At 46.4% G+C, this 20905-nt stretch overlaps 1 protein-coding gene and 1 pseudogene across 1 annotated transcript; one reads left to right on the plus strand and one right to left on the minus strand.

Moving 5' to 3' along the window:
* Positions 1-152: 152 nt before the first annotated feature.
* Positions 153-20563, minus strand: NDUFS2 (NADH:ubiquinone oxidoreductase core subunit S2). Its single transcript, XM_060198112.1, has 14 exons — positions 20404-20563; positions 19158-19264; positions 12504-12694; positions 7630-7750; positions 7428-7540; positions 6591-6665; positions 6428-6505; positions 6239-6324; positions 5963-6082; positions 3113-3242; positions 999-1094; positions 784-867; positions 595-656; positions 153-408 (listed from the first exon to the last, which is right to left on the minus strand). The coding sequence occupies exons 1-14, from the start codon at positions 20481-20483 to the stop codon at positions 375-377; spliced, it is 1377 nt and encodes a 458-aa protein (XP_060054095.1). The 5' UTR covers positions 20484-20563; the 3' UTR covers positions 153-374.
* On the plus strand, positions 13131-16565 carry LOC132540185 (histone H3.3A-like; annotated as a pseudogene).
* Positions 20564-20905: the final 342 nt, after the last annotated feature.

Genomic DNA, 20905 nt, shown 5'->3' on the forward strand with positions numbered 1-20905 from the left:
GAGAAGTGGAAAGGACAAGAGTCAGGGACGGGGCGGGGATGAGCAGGAACAATGGCCAAGAACAGTCTTCTGGAGAAGGGGGAGGTGAGTAAACTTGCAAGGCCCCCCATAGCAGAACAGTGAGACGCAATAAGGATGCCAAGGAGTCTAGATATAGGGACCGAGGGGCGGCTAATTTATTGCAGGTTCTCCTTTCCTGTTCATGTGGAAGGCTAAGTGTTCTCCTCAGTGTGTGTACGTACACACACACAGACACACAGATACACACACACACACACACACACACACACACACACACACACACACACACACACACACACACCATCCAGACCACAGCAAAGTTGGTCGGCCAGAAGGTAAGGGCTCGCACCTGCTCACCGATCCACTTCTCCAAACACAATGTCTTGGGTACCTGGAAGGTCGGGAGAAATATAAGGTGGTATTGTCATAGGCCTCAAAGCCACTCTGGCACCAGGATTCTGCAGGGCTGAATTTAGGCCCACAGTTCTTGCCAAGCAGGAAGTGTTCTATTTCTGCCCCCCCCCAACCCCACAGTGGGTATCCCAAACTCCCCAGTCTAGGACATCTCTACAGGTACCTATGATGGCCACAACATCTGCTAGCATGTGTCCTTGAGACATCTTGTCCAAACCAGCCTGGGGAGAAGAGAGGAAGCCTGGGTGAGGCAGGGTGGACGGGGGGAGGGGTAGGGGAAGAAGGGCCCTGGAATTCCCAGCAGGAGGTAATTTTAAGCAGAGCTACTTGCTGACATTGGGATCTTACCAAGTGGGCAAAGCCAGGAGCCTTGATCTTGCACCGGTAAGGGCGGCTGCTGCCGTCGGACACCAGGTATACCCCAAACTCTCCCTGTGGGAGGATGACAGCGACTCTGTCAACCAAACTTCCAGGTACCCTTACCATCTCCTATCCGAGTCATGAACCACATCCACATGCCCTCTCCCTTTACTGCCCTCACCAATCCTCTCCCCTTCTCTCACCTTGGGAGCCTCGATAGCTGTGTAGGTGGCCCCTGGAGGAACTTGATAGCCCTCAGTATACAACTTAAAGTGGTGGATCAGCGACTCCATGGATGCCTGGAGATGGGAAGGGCAGAGGCATCCGTGATCTGGGGATATGCTGTGTGCTTGGTTGTCTGCAGCACAAGGGAGAGTCCCTCCCCTCAAAGAGCTCAAACACCACACAAAAAACAGAATAGCAGAAGAGGCCAAGGGGCTAAGAATTCTTGTCCCCTATAGCTTGGGAGGTAGCATAGTGGATAAAGTGAGACTCTCAAGCAAGAAGTCCTGAGGTTTGACTACCAGCAATGCATATGCCAGAGTGATATCCTAGTTCTTTCTCCCTCTTTCCATTAATAAATCATTTTTTATTTAGTTCTTTTTTAAAAAAATTATTTATTTTCCCTTTTGTTGATCTTGTTATTTTTTTATTGTTGTTGTAGTTATTATTGTTGTTGTCATCATTGTTGGCTAAGACAGAGAGAAATGGAGAGAGGAGGGGAAGACAGAGAAGGGGAGAAAAAGACAAGACACCTGCAGACCTGCTTCATCTCTTGTGCAGTGACTGCCCTGCAGGTGGGGAGCCGGGGGCTCAAACCGGGATCCTTACACCGATCCCTGAGCTTCATACCACGTGTGCTTAACCCGCTAAGCTACCACCCGACTCTCATAAACCATTTTGAAAAACTATTTATCAACAGAGGAAGGGTGTCAGAACATCACTCTGATATATGAGATGCCAGAGTTCAAACTCAGGACCTCATGTTTAAGAGTCTATCCACCTTATCCACTGTACTACTTCTTAGCCACAATGAATAAATTGCTCTTTAGAAGAATTATGCCCTCAACTGGGGAGACGGCTCAACTGGTAGAGCACTAGGCTTACAATGCTTGAGTTCTCAGGTTCAATTCCTACTGCTACATGTACCAGAGTGATACACTGCCCCCACCATGTAAAACAAACTTTCTCACACATATAACAAATAAAATCTTTAAAGGTTAAGCGAGTTAAGCACACCTGGTGCAAAGTGCAAGGACCAGCATAAGGATCCTAGTTCAAGCCCCCGGCTCCCCCTCTGCAGGGGGGTCGCTTCACAAGCAGTGAAGTCTTCAGGTGTCTTATCTTTCTCTCCCCCTGACTTCCCATCTTCTCTGTCCTATCCAACAGCAATAACAATAACAACAACAAAAATGATAAACAAGGGAAAAAATAGCCTCCAGGAGCAGTGGATTCGTAGTGCAGGCACCAGTAATAACCCTGGAGGCAAAAAAAGAAAAAAATAGAGAATCCTTGTGCCTATCCCCGCTAAGGTGAGTATCTCTGCCTGTTTCTAGGGAGACTGGATTTTGCTTCCCCAACAGAGAAACACACACTCACACACACACACACACACACACACTTTTGGGATAGGGAGTTGGCTCAGCAATACAGCACACATCTACATGAAGCTGGGTTTGACACCTGATCCTAAGAGTAGCAGAGTAGTGTTCAGATCCCTCTTGCAATAAAATAAAAGATGCTGGGGCCAGGTGGTGGCACACCTGGTTGAGTGCACAAGTTACAGTGCACAACGAAGCAGGTTCGAGCCCCTCGCTCCCACCTGCAGGGTTCCTTCATAAGTGGTGAAGCAGGGCTGCAGGTCTCTCTCTCCCTCTCTATCTCCCCCTTCCCTTTCAATTTCTGGCTGTCTCTATCCAATAAATAAATAAAGATAATAAAATTTTTTTTTAAATTTTTAAACAGATGTTGGAGGCCAGGTGGTAGTGTGCCTGGTTAAGTGCTCATACTATAGTGCTCAAGGACCCAGATGTAAGCCCTTTGCCCCCCCACCTGCAGGGGGAAAGCTTCACAAGTGGTGAAGCAGAGCTTCAGGTGTCTCTGTATCTCTCTCCATCTTTATCTCCCACTTCTCAATTTCTCTATCCAACGATAAGTACATAAATAAAAATTTAATCCAAGAGAAAAGATGTTCACAAACAGGAATTCTTTGGGAGAAAGAAAGAGAGAAAAAGAGAGAGAGAAAGAGAAGAGAGTAAAATGGAATCTGCTTGCCATTGGCCACTTGTAAGCCCCCAACCCCATCCCCAATGCTGACCTTCATCTCTGCACGCTTTGGTGGAGACACTTTGGCATCGTCAACCTTGATCTCCCCAGGAGGCATCTTGTTGAGACACTGTAAGATGATTCGGAGAGACTGGCGCATCTCCTCTACTCGGCACAGATACCTGAAAGAGCAGGAAGACCAGGATGGGGTGAGGCTGGGTGGGTCTGCAACCAGAAGGCAGGGAGATAGCTCACTGTGTAATGTGCAGGGCCTGCATGTCTGGGCTTCTGGTTCAGGACCCTGGGTTGCACGTACAGAAGCGGCACTCTGTCTTCTCTCTCATGTAAAACTTTATCTAATATGAGGGGGGGCAGGTAAAATAGCTCACTTGGACAGTGCGCTGCTTTGCCATGTGCACAACCCAGGTTTGAGGCTGGCCCCATCACACTGAAGGAAGCTTCAGTGCTGTAATATCTTTCACCTTCTCTCTCTCTTTCTTCTTTGCATCTATCATAAAAAGAAAATAATCCCTAACTTTTGGACTTCATAGTCTTCTAAACTTGTTGCAGCATGCCCTCTTCAATACGGGAATACATGTGGGGGTAGATTCAGAAAAAGAAGGGTAGATAAAACAGGGAAGTATAATAAAACAGAAATGGAGCGTGAAGCTCAGAATCTGGTGGGAAAAGTACTGGGGAAGGATTCTATTGGGTTATCAGAAAAGTCACGAAGCATTTACACTGAAAAATATGTGGGGTGGGGGAGTTAGTATAATGGTAATGCAAATGGTAATGCAAATAAACTCTCACGCCAAAGGTTATGAAAGGTCCCAGGTTTAATCTTTTGTACCACCACAAGCCAGAGTTGAATAGTGCTCTGATAAAAGAAAGGAAGGGGTAGTCCGGCGGTAGCGCGGCAAGTTAAGTGCACGTGGTACAAAGTGCAAGGACCAGCGTAAGGATCCTGGTCCAGTTTGAGCCCCTAGCTCCCCACCTGCAGGGGAGTTGCTTCACAGGCGATGAAGCAGGTCTGCAGGTGTCTCTCTTTCTCTCCCCTTCTCTGTCTTCCCCTCCTCTCTCCATTTCTCTCTGTCCTAACAACAACAACATCAATAACAACAACAATAAAAACCAATAAGGGCAACAAAAGGGAAAATAAATATTAAAAAAAAAAAAAAAGACTTTAAGAAAGGAAGGATGGAAGGCAGGCAGGCAGGCAGGCAGGCAGGCCAGATGGTGGTGTACCCGGGTTAAGCATACATAATACAAAGTGCAAGAACCCAAGCAAGCAAGAATCACGGTTCAAGCCCGACTCCCCACCTGCAGAGGAGTCACTTCACAAGCGATGAAGCAGGCCTGCAGGTGTCTCTCTCTGTCTCTATCTTCCCCTCCCAATTTCTCTCTGTCGTAACCAAAAAAAAAAAAAAGGGAGGGAGGGTGACAGATCATGACTTTTCTCATTTTTTAAAAAATTATTTATTTCCTTTTGTTGCTCCGTTTTATTATTGTTATTATTGTTGTTGTTGTTACTGATGTCATCGTTGTTGGATAGGATGGAAAGAAATGGAGAGAGGAGGGGAAGACAGACAGGGGGAGAGAAAGATAGACGCCTGCAAGACCTACTTCACCGCCCGTGAAGTGACTCCCCTGCAGGTGGAGAGTTGGGGGGCTCAAACTGGGATCCTTATGCTGGTTCTTACACTTTGCACCATGTGCACTTAACCTGCTGCCGCTACCACCTGACTCCCAGATCATGACTTTTCTGACAACCCAATAGTTCAACCACTACTAACCAAATAATCCAAAGTTCAGGGCGACCCTGAACTTTGTTCCCAGCCTTCACAACCAGAAAGAGTAGCAAAAGGGCTGGCAAGACAGCTCATCTGGATAGAGCACTTGGTCTGTCATACACATAGCCCAGAGTCAAACCTGACTCCCACTGCACTCTAGAGGAACTTTGGTGCTGTGGTGCCTTCCCCCGCCCCACCCCTTATGTTTTGACATGGAAAGGTAGGCAGAGAGTAGTGAAGATGAAAGGAGAGTGGTCCAGAGTGGTGCAGTGGATAAAGCATTGGACTCTCAAGCAGGAGGTCCCAAGTTCAATCAAGCTCTCCCCCTGCAGGTGGGGAACAGAGGCTTGAACTGGGTCCTTGTGTACTGTGTCACCATCAGGCACCCAGGACCTGGGTTCTAGTCCCTAGTCTCTACCTGCAGGGGAAAAGCTTCATGAATGTTGAAGCAAGGCTGCAAGTATCTCCCTCTGTGCCCGCCCCCCCCCCCCCCCATTTTCTGTCTCTATCCAAAATAAATAATTAAAACTATTGAGGCTGGGTGGTTGCACACCTGGTTAAGTGAACACATCACAGTGGGCAAGTACTTGGGTTCAAGCTTCCATTCCCCACCTGTACAGGGGAAAGCTTCGTAAGTGGCAAAGCAGTGCTGCAGGTATCTATCTCTCTCTGTCTCTCACTCCCTTTCCTCTGTCCTATCTAATAAAATAAAGTTTTTAAAAAAATCTTTTTTTGCCTCCAAGTTTATCACTGGAGCTCAATGAGAGCACTATGAATTCACTGCTCTTGGCAGTCATTTTTCTCCATTTTATTGGCTAGGACAGAGAGAATCTGAGAGAGGAGGGAAGATAGGGAGGGAGAAAGATAGATACCTGCAGACCTGCCTCAGCGATTGTGAAGTGACCCCCCTATAAGTGGGGAGCTGGAGGTTTGAAATGGGATCCTTGTGTGGGTTCCCTGCACTTTGTACTATGTGCACTTAACTGGGTGCATCACCATCCCCATTTAAAAAAATGTTTAAATAAATATATATATAGAGAAAGGGAAAGCAGTAGAACAGAAAGGCTGAGACATCAGCTAGACACTGTTACTAGGGAAGGCCTGGGTCTCACCGATCATAGCAGTCGCCTCGAGAGCCAATGGGGACATCAAACTCCACTTGGTCATAGACGTCATATGGCTGGGTCTTCCGTAGATCCCACTGGATGCCTGAACCCCGAAGCATCACACCACTAGGAAGAGGGGAGCATGGGCCACATCACTGCACAAATCCCCTAAGGAGATGCAGTCTCTCCTTCTCTCTGCTGTGGTGTCCTCCACACTTAGCCACAGGGAGAAGGTAGGTCAGGGAGGCTGGGTCCCTCTCACAGGTGTCTGCTTTCTCCCACCTGAAGCCGTAGTTGAGCGCATCTTCAGCAGACACCACCCCTATGTCCACTGTCCGGTTGCGCCATATCCTGTTGTTGGTTAGCATCTGTGGATCAGAGCATGGCATGCTGAGGCCCCTCCTAAGGGCGTCCAACCTCCCCCACCCAGAAAGCACCTCAAAAAGTAGTTTTCCCAGACCCCCATCTCACCTCCTCCACCTCATCAATCCGAAGAGAGAAGTTCTTAGAAAACTCATAAATATCATCCATGAGCCCCAGGGGTAGGTCCTACACCCAAATGGAGGTGACAATGAGGTAAGCCAGTCACCACAACGGACACAGACAAGGACACAGGCAAGAGTCGCAGGCTCACCTGATGCACACCTCCGGGCCGGATGTAGGCAGCATGCATGCGTGCCCCAGATACCCGCTCGTAGAACTCAAACATCTTAGGCCAATGAGACAGTACAGTGGTTAGGCAAAAGATTGTCAGGCTTGAGGCTCTGAGGTACCAGGGTCAATCTCCAGCAGCACCATAAACATGAGCCGAGCTGAGCAGTGCTGTGGTCTCCCTCTCTCTCTTTTTTAATATGGGAAATGGAACACTTTTAAAAAAAATATTTTATTTATTTTATTTTTGAGAGAGATGCAGAGGAAGAGGGAGAGAGAGAGAAAGAACAGAGCACTCACTGCTCAGCTCTGGCTTATGGTGGTGCGAAGGATTGAACCTGGGACTTTAGAGCCTCAGGCATGAGAATCTGTTTGCATAACCATTATGCTATCTCCCCGCCCCCCCTTTTTATTTATTTATTAATGAGAAAGATAGGAAGAGAGAGAGACTGAACCAGATATCACCCTGCTACATGTGCTGCTGGGGATCGAACTCAGAATCTCATGCTTTAGAGTCCAACATTTTACCCACTGTGCTACCTCCTAGACCACTTCCCTATCTCATTAAACAAAATAAATAGAACTCAAGTATCTTGAAAGGACACACTAGGAATTAGTGATAAAGTCTTGGGTCCCTACTTCCAACATCATGGAGGTTCTTGCCTTCCATCTTCCTGTGCCCACCAATGCGATCCCTCCTGACAGTTCAAAATCCAGGTTAATTAACCTGCTCCCCTGACTGCCCACCTCCTGCCTGTTCTCTGTGCCTTCTCCATTGCCTGTGGCTCCGTCCCATCCTGTGCTCCCCTTCTGTTCATACCTTCTCCCTCTCTTCAAACATCCAGAAGAATGGGGTCATGGCCCCAATGTCGAGGGCATGTGTGGTCACAGCCATGATGTGGTTCAGGAGCCGTGTGATTTCCCCAAACAGCACTGTGGAGGCAAGGAAGGGGGAGAGGCTGGAGTCTGAATGTGAGGTCAGGTTGCAGGGTTCCTGATGGGTTGGGAAAGGGGCTGTGTACCTCGGATCCACTGGGCCCGGGGTGGAGGTTGGATGTTGAGGAGTTTCTCAACAGCCAGCGAGTAGGCCTGCTCATTGCACATCATGGACACATAGTCCAACCGGTCAAAGTAGGGGAGGGCCTGGGAAGAGAGAGAAACATCAGTGTGGCACTGGAAGCACTGTGTGGGTACCCAAGATCCATGTATGGATGCCCTACCCCATGTCTCAGGATCCCTGTCGATGGAAGAAATGTTCCACAGGCCAGAAGGAATGCTAGGAAATGTTTACTTATTTTATTTTTTTAAAAGAATTTATTTATTTATGAGAAACATAGAAGAGAAAGAACCAGATATCACTCTGGTACATGTGCTGCCAGAGATTGAACTCCAGACCTCATGCTTGAGAGTCTGATGCTTTATCCACTGTGCCACCTCCTGGACCACTATTTTATTTATTTTTTTATTTTTACGATTCATTTCATAAAGCCACCTCGTAGAGCACACATGTTATACTGTGCAAGGACCCAGGTTCCAGCCCCTGATCCCCACCTATAGGGTAAAAGCTTCAGAAGCAGTGGAGCAGTAGAGCAGTAGAGCTTTTTTTTTTTTCCCTTACAAGTTTTATTTTTTTATATTCAGAACATTCCAATAAAAATATTATAATATGGGAGTCGGGCTGTAGCGCAGTGGGTTAAGCTCAGATGGCGCAAAGCACAAGGACTGGCATGAGGATCCCCGTTCGAACCCCGGCTCCCCACCTGCAGGAGAGTCGCTTCACAGACGGTGAGCAGGTCTGCAGGTGTCTATCTTTCTCTCTCCTCCTCTCTGTCTTCCCCTCCTCTCTCCATTTCTCTCTGTCCTATCCAACAATGACAACAACAATAACAACTATAACAATAAAACAACAAGGGCAACAAAAGGGAATAAATAAAATAAATATTTTTAAAAAATTATAATATTAGCTACCTTTATTTCCTAGGTCTCAACAGATCCAGACAAGTTACAACAAGGTACTGGTCAGCCCCAAGACTTCCCACTTCCCTGAGGTAGGTCCGAAGGAAAACTCCCCAGCTCCCAGCCTGCCTCCCCAAACTCCTTCTGCCTGCCCCTTTCACCTCCTCTCTCTCTCTCCCTCTTTACTTCACCATTCTCCATTGATTTCTCTTTGTCCGTATCCAATAAATAAATGATACTGTCAAGATCCCAGATGCCTCTCTTTCTCTCTCCTTCTCTATCTCCCCCTTCCCTCTCAATTTCTGGCTGTCTCTATCCAATAAATAAAGATTATTAAAAAAAAAAAATAGGGACTGGGTAGTGGTGCACCTAGTTTTGAGCATACATGTTACAATGCACAAGGACTTGAGTTTGAGCCCAATCCCCACCTGTAGGGGGAACGCGTTGTGAGTGGTGAAGCAGGTGTCTCTCTGATTCTCTCCCTCTCTATCTCTCCAGTCCCACTAGATCTCCTGCTGTCTCTACCCAAAAAATAAAGATTAAAAAAAAAAAAAGAACCCAGTTGCCAGGCTGAGTCAAGCCAGGAGAAAATAAATTTTTACTTAAGAGAAGGGGTATGGGAATAGAGGGGTAGGGCAGTGGCACATCCAGTTGAGCCCAGCTTCTAAGTCCCTGGTCTCCACTTCCGGGAGGAAAGCTTTGTAAGTTGTGAAGCAGTGCTACAGGTGTCTTTGTCTTCCCTCTTGATTTCTATCTCTCTCTCTCTCTTTTTTTTTTCACCAGAGCACTGCTCAGCTCTGGCTTATGGCGGTGTGGGGGATTGAACCTGGGACTTGAGAGCCTTAGACATGAAAGTCTCTTTGCATAACCATTATGCTATACCCCCACCCATTTGATTTCTGTCTCTATCCAATATATACATGTTAACAAAAAAGGGGGGGGAGCAGAACATCAATCTGGCACATGCAATGTCAAGGATGCAACTCAGGACCCCATGCCTCAGGTCCAATACTAGTCAATACACCACCTCCTTCTTGGGTTGCACTGGTAGATGCTTAAAACTGGGTCAGACTGGTGAGACAGCTCACCTTGACATGTGCCAGCTTTGCCAGGTGTGTGACCCAGGTTGAGACCTGACCTTCAGGCTCTGCAGGAAGTTTTGATGCTGTAGTCACTTCCTATCTCTATTTGAAAGTCATCCCAGAGTGGTGCTGCCCCACTGATGCAAAAGAATTAAAAAAAGAAAAGAAATAGAAGAGAGGGCAGGAGTAGATAGCATAATGGTTCTGCAAAGAGGCTCTTGTGCCTGAGGCTCCTAAATCCCGGGTTTAAAGAACCCACCTTCTCCAACCCATCTTGGATGGAGCTAGAAGGAATTATATTAATTGAGATAAGTCAGAAAGAGAAAGACAAGTATGGGATTATCCCACTCATAAACAGAAGTTGAGAAAGAAGAACAGAAAGGGAAATGCAAAGCAGAATTTGACTGAGTTTGGAGTATTGCCCTAAAGTAAAAAACTCTGGGTGGAGGGTGAGGGTAGATTTTCAACTTCACTATAGGGGGTTAGGGGTAGGGACGAAGACCTTTGGTGGTGGGAATGGTATAAAATAAATAAGTAGTAGTGGTCCGGGAGGTGATAGGTGCAGTGATAGGGCTTTGGACTCTCAAGCATGAGGTCCCGAGTTCGATCCCCAACAGCGTATGTGCCAGAGTGATATCTGGTTCTTTCTCTCTCCTCCTATCTTTCTCATAAATAAATAAAATCTTTAAAAAAAACAAATAAATAAATAAGTAGTGTATAATAAATAAATGGGAATGGTGTAACAAAATTTTAAAAAAGAAAAAACTTTATCACCTCCTTTCCACTCAATTTGTCTCTATCCATTAAATACATAAATAAAATACATAAATAAAAATTAAAGGGGGTGGGTGGGCAGCAGTATACCTGGCTGAATGCACATGGTAGTGTGCAAGGACCTGGGTTTAAGCCCCCAGCCCCCACCTGCAGGGCAAACACTTCACAAGTGGTGAACCAGGTCTGCAAGTGTCTCTCATTCTTTCTCCTTTTCTGCTTCCCCCTTTCCTCTCAATTTCTGTCACTACCCAATAAATATTTTAAAAAGAAAGAACTCTCTGAAGGGGTATAGGACCCTGATTTTCCATTTTACGGTCTATGTAGTAGAAATACCCCTAACAGAGTCAATGAAAAGCCTCCACATTCCACAGCTGCACTGACACCAGGTGTGTAGTGTGGCAGAGAAAGTGTTTCCACAGCAGATGTGGTAAAGCACAGTGTGTCAGTGTGGTGAGAAAGGAAATAGGGAAGTAATGTGCTTACTAACCCCCACCCCTTTTTTTTTGGCTGGCACAGATAGAAATTGAGAGTGGAGGGGAGGACAGAGGAAAAAAAGAGACACCTGTAAATCTTCAATGTTTATGAAGCTTTCTCTGTACAGGTGGGGAGGGGGAACTTAAACCTGGATCCTCACACTTGGTTATTTGTGCAGTTAACCAGGTATGCTACCACTCAGACCCCTTGCTTGTTAAACTCTTATACTATTTTTTTTTAAAAGTCTTTCTTTGCTTACTGGATACAGTCAGAAATTGAGAGGGAAGGGAGAGAGAGAGAGTGCGCGAGAGAGAGGAACCTGCAGCCCTGCTTCACTACTTGAACAGCTTTCCTCCTGCAGATGGGGACAGGGAGCTCAAACCCAGGTTCTTAAGCTTTGTAACATGTGCACTCAACCAGGTGCACCACCACCCAACCCCTGCTGCTTGCTATCTTCTTACTTCACCCTTAATACAACCCACTGTGTTAGACCGTGTGTGTGTGTGTATGTGTGTGTGTGTGTATGTGTGTGTGTGTGTGTGTGTGTGTGTGTATGAGAGACAGAGTTGCTAGGGTTCAAACCCAGAGCCTTGGAACTGCAAGTTCTGTGCCATCTCTACTGAGTTACTTCCCCAGTCACTGATACTCTCCTTGGAATTAATAGTTGTAAGACGGGAAATAGTATAATGGTTATGCCTAAGGCTCAAAAGTCCCTAGTTCAAACCCCAGCACCACCATAAGCCAGAGCAGAGCAGTGTGCTCTGGTGGCGGGGGGGATTAGCTAAATAAAATAAGGAACAGCTGTGTTTACCTTTGACTTGGAATATAAACTCTGTCCTCGTGAGCCAGGGTGGTGGGCCCGACCCCAGTCCTGCCTCTGCCAGATGTGTTGGGAGAAGGGTGCCTAGGAGGGAGGTTCTTGAGGGAGACAGTACAATGAGAAGGAGCAGCTTCTGGCAGGAACTCAGGGCTTTCCCCAATGCCAAGAAAGCCAAGTCCTGGCATCTGCAACTGAACAGTTTCCAGGAAGGAGGTGCAGCCAAGACCTGATTAAGGACAGCCAGTTCTGGCCCTCATGTCATAGTGACGTAGACAGTGTAGTAGGGGTTACCGGCACAAGCTCTGGACAGAGACCCTCCATGCCTGTACTCTCAGGGGAGTCACTCTGGTCAGTGGGCCCCGCCCATCCCTTTCCCATCAAGACCTTTCTCTGTAACAGAAAAAATAATGATGATGATTCCCATCCTGGGTTCAACTCCCTTAAGTCTGACCCTGGCCGTGTAGGTCACAGGGTTCTCCTAAGAAAAACATAACAAGCCATGTCACCAGCTCTCTGTCGGTCTCTCTGATTCATCTAGTGCTTCATAACCACACTCAGACAGCTCTAAGAGACAAAAGTCAGCTGTGACTCCCAGGAAGCTGACGTCTCTCTCCTCTCTCTCTGCGTACTCAGATGTTCTAAAAGCAGGGAAACTGAAGTACTAGAGTGGGGATCTGGGGGCCAGGCAAGACTTGGGCAGAGCAAATTTGGAGTGCTGCCCCCACCCGAAAACATCTCTATAGAGAAATGGGGGTGCTCAGCTAAGGCACCCTGGGCCATGCCCACACACCTGCAGGTAGGTCTTGTACTCGATGAGCTTCTCGGTGCCACGGTGAAGCAGCCCAATGTGAGGGTCACATTTACGCACCATCTCCCCACTCAGCTCCATCACCAGGCGCAGTACTCCATGGGCTGCCGGGTGCTGCGGCCCAAAGTTCAGGGTCAGGTTTGACACCATCACATCCTTTGGAGGCTCCACATCTGAGAAGAGGGAAACAGCTCAAATCTAGTTGGAAATTGTGAGAGGCAGCCTCTCAAAAGATTCCCACCACCACCACTTTGTGCCCTGCTAATCCCCTCATCTCCAACACAACCCTGAGAAGGACCCTAGGGCAGAAGGAAGGAAGGGATACTTCCCGGAAGGTCAGCTTCCCAAACCTTTCCATGCTTCCTAAGATCTCTTCTAAAAAGTCATTCATGGGGCCAGGCAGTGGGGTATCTGGTTAAGCACACACACTACAATATGTAAGGACCTGGGTTCAAGCTCCTGGTCCCCACCCATAGGAGGAAAGATTCATAAGGGGTGAAGCTGAACTGCAGATGTCTCTCTGTCTCTATCCCTATCTCCCCTTTCCCTCTCATTTCCACTATCTAAAAAAAAAAAAGAAAGAAAAAGTCATTCCTTGTGGCCTAGAAGATGGAACAGTGGATAGATGTCAAGAATAAGGTCCAGAAAAGTCCCAAGTTCAAATTATCACACCACTAATGCCCAGTAGCACCATAAACTAGAGACTGAGTAGTGCCCTGGTATCAAATAACTAAATAAATAAGGGTAGGATTGTGGTGCACCTGGCCAAGTACCCACTGTTATCAAGCACAAAGACCCAGGTTTGAGCCTCCACTCTCCCTTCACAGGGCAGAAACTTCACAAGTGGTGAAACAAATACTGAGGTGTCTATCTTTCTCCCTCTGTCTCCCTCTCTCCTCTCACTTTCTCTGTCATATCAAATAAAGGAAGAAAAAAAAGAGGCAGAGAGAGAAGAGAGGGGGAATGGCCATCAGGGGCAGTGGATGTAGGCACGATCACCATCAATGACTGGTGGCAATAAAAATTAATTAACTAGGGAATTGGGCGGTAGCGCAGCGTGTTAAGCACAGGTGGCACAAAGTGCCGGGACCAGCTGAGGATCCTGGTTCGAGCCCCTGGATCCCCACCTGCAGTCGCTTCACAGGTGGTGAAGCAGGTCTGCAGGTGTCTATCTTTCGCTCCCCCTCTCTGTCATCCCCTCCTCTCTCCATTTCTCTCTGTCCTATCCAACAACAATGACATCAATAACAACAACAATAACTACAACAATAAAAAGACAACAAAGGGCAACAAAAGGGAATAAATAAATAATTTTAAAATTAACTAATCAATTAAATAGGGTCAGTGAAAATAGCTCATTTGGATAGTGTGCTGCTTTGTCAAGTGCATGATCCAGGTTTACGCACAGCCCCCTACACTGGTGGAAGCTTCAGTGTTGTGATCTCTTTCAGTCTCTGCGCTGTCTCTTAACTAAAAAACAAAAAATAAAATAGATGTAATTCACCTGAAACCCACATGGGTTCATGAAAGCCTGTTACCTCAACTAAGGTTAAAAAAAAAAAAAAGGATAATATGTAGCCCTTACAGTATTCCATATACCACTTAAATGCTTATTTTCATTCTATTCATTACCACAACAAAATAAACAGTAGGGACTGTTATTACCACAAACTGCTTTCTTTTCTTCTTCCTTTCAAAGATTCTATTTATTTATTAATGAGAAAGATAGAAGAGAATGAAAGAACCATATATCACTCTGGTACATGTGGTGCCAGGGATCAAACTCAGGACATCATACTTGAGAGTCTAATTAATGCTTTATCCACTGCACCACCAAAATATATATATATATATATATATAGTCCTTTTACTTTCCCTTTTGTTGCCCTTGTTTTTTATTATTGTTGTAGTTACTATTGTTATTAATGTCATCATTGTTAGATAGGACAGAGAGAAATGGAGAGAGGAGGGGATGGCAGAGAGGGGGAGAGAAAGATAGACACCTGCTTCACCACCTGTGAAGTGACTCCCCTGCAGGTGGGGAGCCGGGGGCTTGAACCGTGATCCTTACTCCAGTCCTTGCACTTTGCGCCATGTGTGCTTAACCCGCTGCACTACCACCCGACTCCTCCAATTTCTTACAGCAGCACAGGCCAGGGAGGATAAAGGACTCCTGGTGGCAATAGTCTATGGTAGAGTCAGGCTGAAGCTCACTTAGGCCCACTGTCCAGTACAACACAATGCCCTCCCAATTATATGTCAGCCAATCAGCACATGTATCCTTAATCCCTACTGCTATTTTAAAAAAGATTTATTGGGGACTGAGTGGTGGTGTACCTGGATGAGTGTTACAATGTGTAAGGACCCAAGTTCAAGCCCCTAGACCCCACCTCCAGGGGAAACACTTCACATGTGATGAAGCAGGTCTGCAACTGTCTATCTCTAGCCTCCCCTCTCAATTTCTTTCTGTCTTATCAAACAAAATAGAAGGGGGGGATAAAAATGGCCACCAGGAGCAGTAGATTAATAGCGCCAGCACTCAGCCCCAGCAATAAGCCTGGTTGCAATTAAAAATGAAAAGAAGAGAGTCGGGTGGTAGCGCAGTGGGTTAAGCGCACATGGTGGAAAGCACATGGACTGGCATCAGGATCCCAGTTCAAGCCCCGGCTCCCCATCTGCAGGGGGTTTGCTTCACGCGGTGAAGCAGGTCTACAGGTGTCTTTCTCTCCCCGTCTTCCCCTCCTCTCTCAATTTGTCTCTGTCCTATCCAACAACGACAGCAGTAACAACTACAATGACGATAAACAACAAGGGCAACAAAAGGGAAAAAATAAAGTTAAGGAAAAAAAATGAAAAAGGGAGTCGGGCAGTAACGCAGTGGGTTAAGCTCACGTGGCACAAAGTGCAAGGCCTGGCTTAAGGATCCTAGTTCGAGCCCCCAGCTCCCCACCTGCAGGGGAGTCGCTTCACAGACGGTCTTTCTCTCCCCCTCTCTCCATTTCTCTTTGTCCTATCCAACAATGACAACATCAATAACAACAACCCTAGCTCCAGCTGAAGGAGGAGGGGGGTTAAGTAAGGAGCTCTCTCTACCATGGCTCTACAAAGCAGACCGCCTGCAAATCGACCGGGTGGTAAAGCACCAAGGAAGCAACTGGCTACAAAAGCCGCTGGCAAGAGTGCGCCCTCCACTGGAGGGGTGAAGAAGCCTCATCGTTACAGGCCTGGTACTGTGGCACTGCATGAAATTAGACGTTATCAGAAGTCCACTGAACTTGTGATTCGTAAACTCCCATTTCGACGTGTGGTGCGGGAGATTGCGCAGGACTTCAAAACGGATCTGCGCTTCCAGAGTGCAGCTATTGGTGCTTTGCAGGAGGCAAGTGAGGCCTATCTGGTGGGCCTTTTTGAAGACACCAACTTGTGTGCTATCCATGCCAAACGTGTAACAAGTATGCCAAAAGACATCCAGCTAGCACGCCGCATACGTGGAGAGCGTGCTTAAGAATCCACTATGATGGGAAACATTTCATTCTTTAAAAAAAAAAAAAATCTCTTCCTGTTATTGGTAGTTCAGAATGTTAGATATTTTTTTTCCATGGGGGTCAAAGGTACCTAAGTATATAATTGCAAGTGGGAAACAGGGGACAGAAATCAGGTATTGGCAGTTTTTTCCATTTTCATTTGTGTGTGGATTTTTTATATAAATGCAGGGACATATAAAGCATTACTGCAAGTCAAAATGTTTCAGTGAACAAGTTTTAGCAGTTCAACTTTATAATAACAATTATAAATAAACCTGTTAAATTTTTCTGGACAATGCCAGCATTTGGATTTTTTTAAAACAAGTAAATTTCTTATTGATGGCAACTAAATGGTGTTTGTGGCATTTTTATCATACAGTAGACTCCATCCATTCACTATACTTTTCTAACTGAGTTGTCCTACATGCAAGTAAATGTTTTTAATGTTGTCTGTCTTCTGTGCTGTTCCTGTAAGTTTGCTATTAAAATACATTAAACTATAAAAAAATAATAACAAAAACTACAACAATAAAAGCAACAAGGGCAACAAAAAGGAAATAAATAAATATTTTAAAATTCTTAAAAAAAAAAAAAAAGAAGGGAGTCAGCGGTAGCACAGCAGGTTAAGCGCAGGGACCCGTGTAAGAATCCGGGTTCGATCTCCTGGCTCCCCACCTGCAGGGGAGTCACTTCACAAGTGGTGAAGCAGGTCTGCAGGTGTCCTTTCTCTCCCCGTCTCTCCTCCTCCAATTTTCTCTGTCCTATCCAACAATGACGACATCAATAATAACTACAACAATAAAACAACAAGGGCAACAAAAGGAAATAAATAAATATTTTAAAAAAGAAGAGGGCAGGGGTAGATAGCATAATAGTTATAGCATAATAGATTCCCATGCCTGAGGCTCCAAGGTCCCAGGTTCAATCCCCTGCACTACCATAAACCAGAGCTAAGCAGTGCTCTGGTAAAAAAACAAACAAAAAAAAAAGTGGTCTGGGAGGCGGCATAGTGGGTAAAGCACTGGACTCTCAAGCATGAGAGCCTGAGTTCAATTCCCAGCTGCACATGTACAAGAGTGATGTCTGGTTCTTCCTCTCCTATCTTTCTCATAAATAAATAAATAAATAAATAAATAGTTTTTTTAAAAATGAAAAAAATATACTTATTTTATATATGATAATTTCCCATAAGAGGTAAGTCACAGCACCACTCTGGTACATGTGATGCTAGGGACTGAATCTGGAGCCTCAAAGCATGCAAGTTCTGCATTCTACCAGCTGAGTTGTCTCCCCAACCTCTCTTCACTACTTCTGACAGCTTTTCCTCTCAAGAAGCTTACAACATATTTGGGAAGTAGGAACATGATTACAAGACAGCGTAGTGGTTAGAGGACAAAATCATTTTAGGGACAGTGAGTGAAATTCTGTTGAGGTGGAATCTAAGTGAGTGGTTCAGGTAGATGGAGAGAAGACATTTCCCAGATGTGGAATCAAAATGGGAAGGAACTTAATGGTGACAAGGCTTTCATGTAAGTCCCAGGTTCAGTCCCCAGCCCCACCATAACCGAAAGCTAAGCAGTGCTCTGGTTAAAAAAAAAAAAGGAAGAGGAGGAGGAAAAAAATTCAAATAAAAAGATAGTTTTGATGGGGAAAAAGAGGGCTTATTTTTTTTATTTAAAAAAAAAATTTGTTTATTTCCTTTTGTTGCCCTTGTTGTTTTAAGTCCCCAGCTCCCCACCTGCAGGGGAGAAGCAGATCTTCAGGTGTCTCTTTCTTTCCCCGTCTTCCCCTCCTCTCTCCATTTCTCTCTGTCCTAACCAACAACAACAACATCAATAACAACAATAACTACAACAATAAAAGAGCAAGGGCAACAAAGGAAATAAATTAAAAAAAAAAAAAACCACAGATGTTACCATGAACAAGGACCAGGATTCAAACCCCTGTCCCCACCTGCAGTGGAGAAGCTTTATGAGAGGTGAAGCAGTGCCACAGGTATCTCTCTTTCTCACTTCCTACCCTTCTCTCTCAATTTCTTTCTGTCCTATCAAAAAAAAAAAAAAAGAAAGAATAAAGGGGGGAGTCGGGCAGTAGCGCAGCAGGTTAAGTGCAGGAGGCGTTAATGGATCCTGGTTTGAGCCCCCGGCTCCCCACCTGCAGGGGAATCGCTTCACAGGTGGCGAAGCAGGTCTGCGAGTGTCTGTCTTTCTCTCCCCCTCTCTGTCTTCACCTTCTCTTTCCATTTCTCTCTGTCCTATCTAACAACGACAACAATAAAACAAGGGTAACAAAAGGGAATAAATAAATAAACAGTAAAGAAAATTTTTTAAAAATATTTATTATTTATTCCTTTTGTTGCTCTTATTGTTTTATTGTTGTTGTTATGATTGGTGTCGTTGTTGTTGGATAGAACAGAGAGAAATGGAGAGAGGAGGGGAAGACAGAAAGAAAGATAGACACCTGCAGACCTGCTTCACTGCCTGTGAAGACTCCCCTGCAGGTGGAGAGCTGGGGCTCAAACTGGGATCCTTATGCCTGTCCTTGCTCTTTGCACCATGTCCGCTTAACCCGCTGTGCTACCACCCGACTCCCAAGAAAAATATTTATATAATACACTGAACCTATAAAAAAAAAAAAAAAAGCTAAAGATTTCAATTTGGTACAGCTTTTTTTTTTTTAATATTTTATTTATTTACTGCCTAGAGACAGAGAATTCAAGATAGATGGAGACAGGGAAAGAAAGACACCTGCAGCATTGCATCACAACTTGCAAAGCTCTCCCCCTACAGGTAGGGGTTGGGAGCTTGAACCTGGGTCCTTACACATCGTGGTAACATGTACAGTCATCCAGGTATGCCATTGCCTAGCCCCTTGGTACAACTTTTATGGCTTGGCTAGGACCTAATTTTCCATGGCTTCTGGGATGTCCTTCCTCTCCTTCTTACAGGATAAATAATTGCTGTTACCACCATTATAACATTTGTTCAACTGCTTGGGGAAAGCAATATAGCCCTATTACCCAAACCTGCCTAAGACAAAGAGCTCCACAGTACCTGGGTGTCAGCTTGGGACAGGACAGGTGTAGGCTGGGACAGTGGCCCTGGGAACTTACCATTCCAAGGTGGAGGTTTCCAGTGAGCTGTTTCCTTGGTGGGGTACATAACAGCTCCTCCAAATTGCTCTGCCCATTCCACATCTGGTTGCCATTGACGAGCACCTCTAGAAAGTTAAAAGACAAATTGTGGGAGTCGGGCTGTAGCGCAGCGGGTTAGCACAGGTGGCACAAAACACAAGTACCCGCGTAAGGATCCTGGTTCGAGCCCTGGCTCCCCCCCTGCAGGGGAATCACTTCACAAGTGGTAAAGCAGGTCTGCAGGTGTCTTATCTTTCTCTCCCCCTCTGTCTTCCCCTCCTCTCTCCATTTCTCTCTGTCCTATCCAACAACAACGACGTCAATAATAACTACAACAATAAAACAAGGGCAACAAAAGGGAATAAATAAAATAAATTTAAAAAAAAAAAAAAAGACAAATCGTAGGACCACGGGCACAACCCATGTACACTCAGGTTCAAGCCTAGCTTTCCCAGCACTGGAGGAAGCTTCAGTTCTGTGGTGTGTTCTATCTGAAAAAGTCAGCTTGAAGAGGTAATGTACCACGCAACGAAAAAAAAAAAAAAAAAAAGATGAATCCTAGCCCAAGGCCTGAAGGGCAGGATCCTGGGTCATCTGTCACTGTCCTGTGTGTCTTCCAACTGACAAGTCACACACACAGCTAGGGTGGCTTTGGCAGAACATGCGAAAAATCCAGATAGTTCTGGGTGACTCACCAACAATGTATTGCGGAGGCACTTCACCTGCAACCCCTAGGTCTGTGATATGGGGACTCCTAGTTCTTACACATTCTGGGCCTATTCATAGTCCCTGCCTGGTGTGTATGCACAGGGTTCATTCGGTGTCACCTCAGGAATAAGAAAAGGGGGTACCCATGCACACTGCACCTTTAACCCATCTGCTGTAAGGGGTTCAAGGAGAGTCATGCTTTGAAGGCCTCTCAACTTCATTATGGGAGGGGGGAGCAGAGGAAGGACCTAAAAACGTGACACATCTTTAACACTTGAGGGGCCGGATTCCCCTAATTCTCACACCCCCAAACCCCCTTCCCCTTCCTCCGCGGAACAAGCTCGAGATCCTCTTTCTCTCCGGTCTGAGCCAGCGCTCCTGCACCTCGGAGCCAGCAGGCTTGGGTGAGGGGTCGCAGTCTTGTGTCATCTCTCACAAGGGCACAGACCCTGTGCAGTCCCCAGCCTCGGGAGAACCGTGCGACAGGTGAGCACGGCGGGGTCGACTTCGGCCTCACCTGCTGGGTTGGTTGCATAATCCGAGCCCCACCACCGGCCGCAGTGCCCGCAACCCGGAGAGCGCCCTCAGCGCCGCCATCTTGCCGCCGCGGACAGCGGAAGGAGAACCGGGCGGAAGTGGTGCCCTAGTGGCTTCGCGCCCGTCAGCACCGCGCTGCCGCCATCTTGGAAATGGGCAGAGCTGCTCTCGCGACGCAATGACTTCCGTATCTCCGGCTGGAACTGGCCCCGCCCCCATCCCACGTGTCTGGGCCAAGCTGCGGGATTTGTGCTGAGTGCTTCTCCTGGCTGCGCATGCACTCTGGTCTGCCCTCCGCCCTCCCCGGCACCCCCTTCCCGCCCGCGGGGTCCCCTCCTGCTTGGGTCTCTCCTTTGCTTTGCTAGTAACTTCCTTGTTCTGATTCCAGAAGATTCAGAGCAGGAAAAGTCAGGGAGTTCCCAGATGTCCCGAATGGGTTAGAAAAAGGGACCCTTGATACTTGAGGCTTACGCCAAACCCAA

Source organism: Erinaceus europaeus, chromosome 9 (genome assembly GCF_950295315.1).
Source record: "Erinaceus europaeus chromosome 9, mEriEur2.1, whole genome shotgun sequence".
NCBI lineage: Eukaryota > Metazoa > Chordata > Mammalia > Eulipotyphla > Erinaceidae > Erinaceus > Erinaceus europaeus.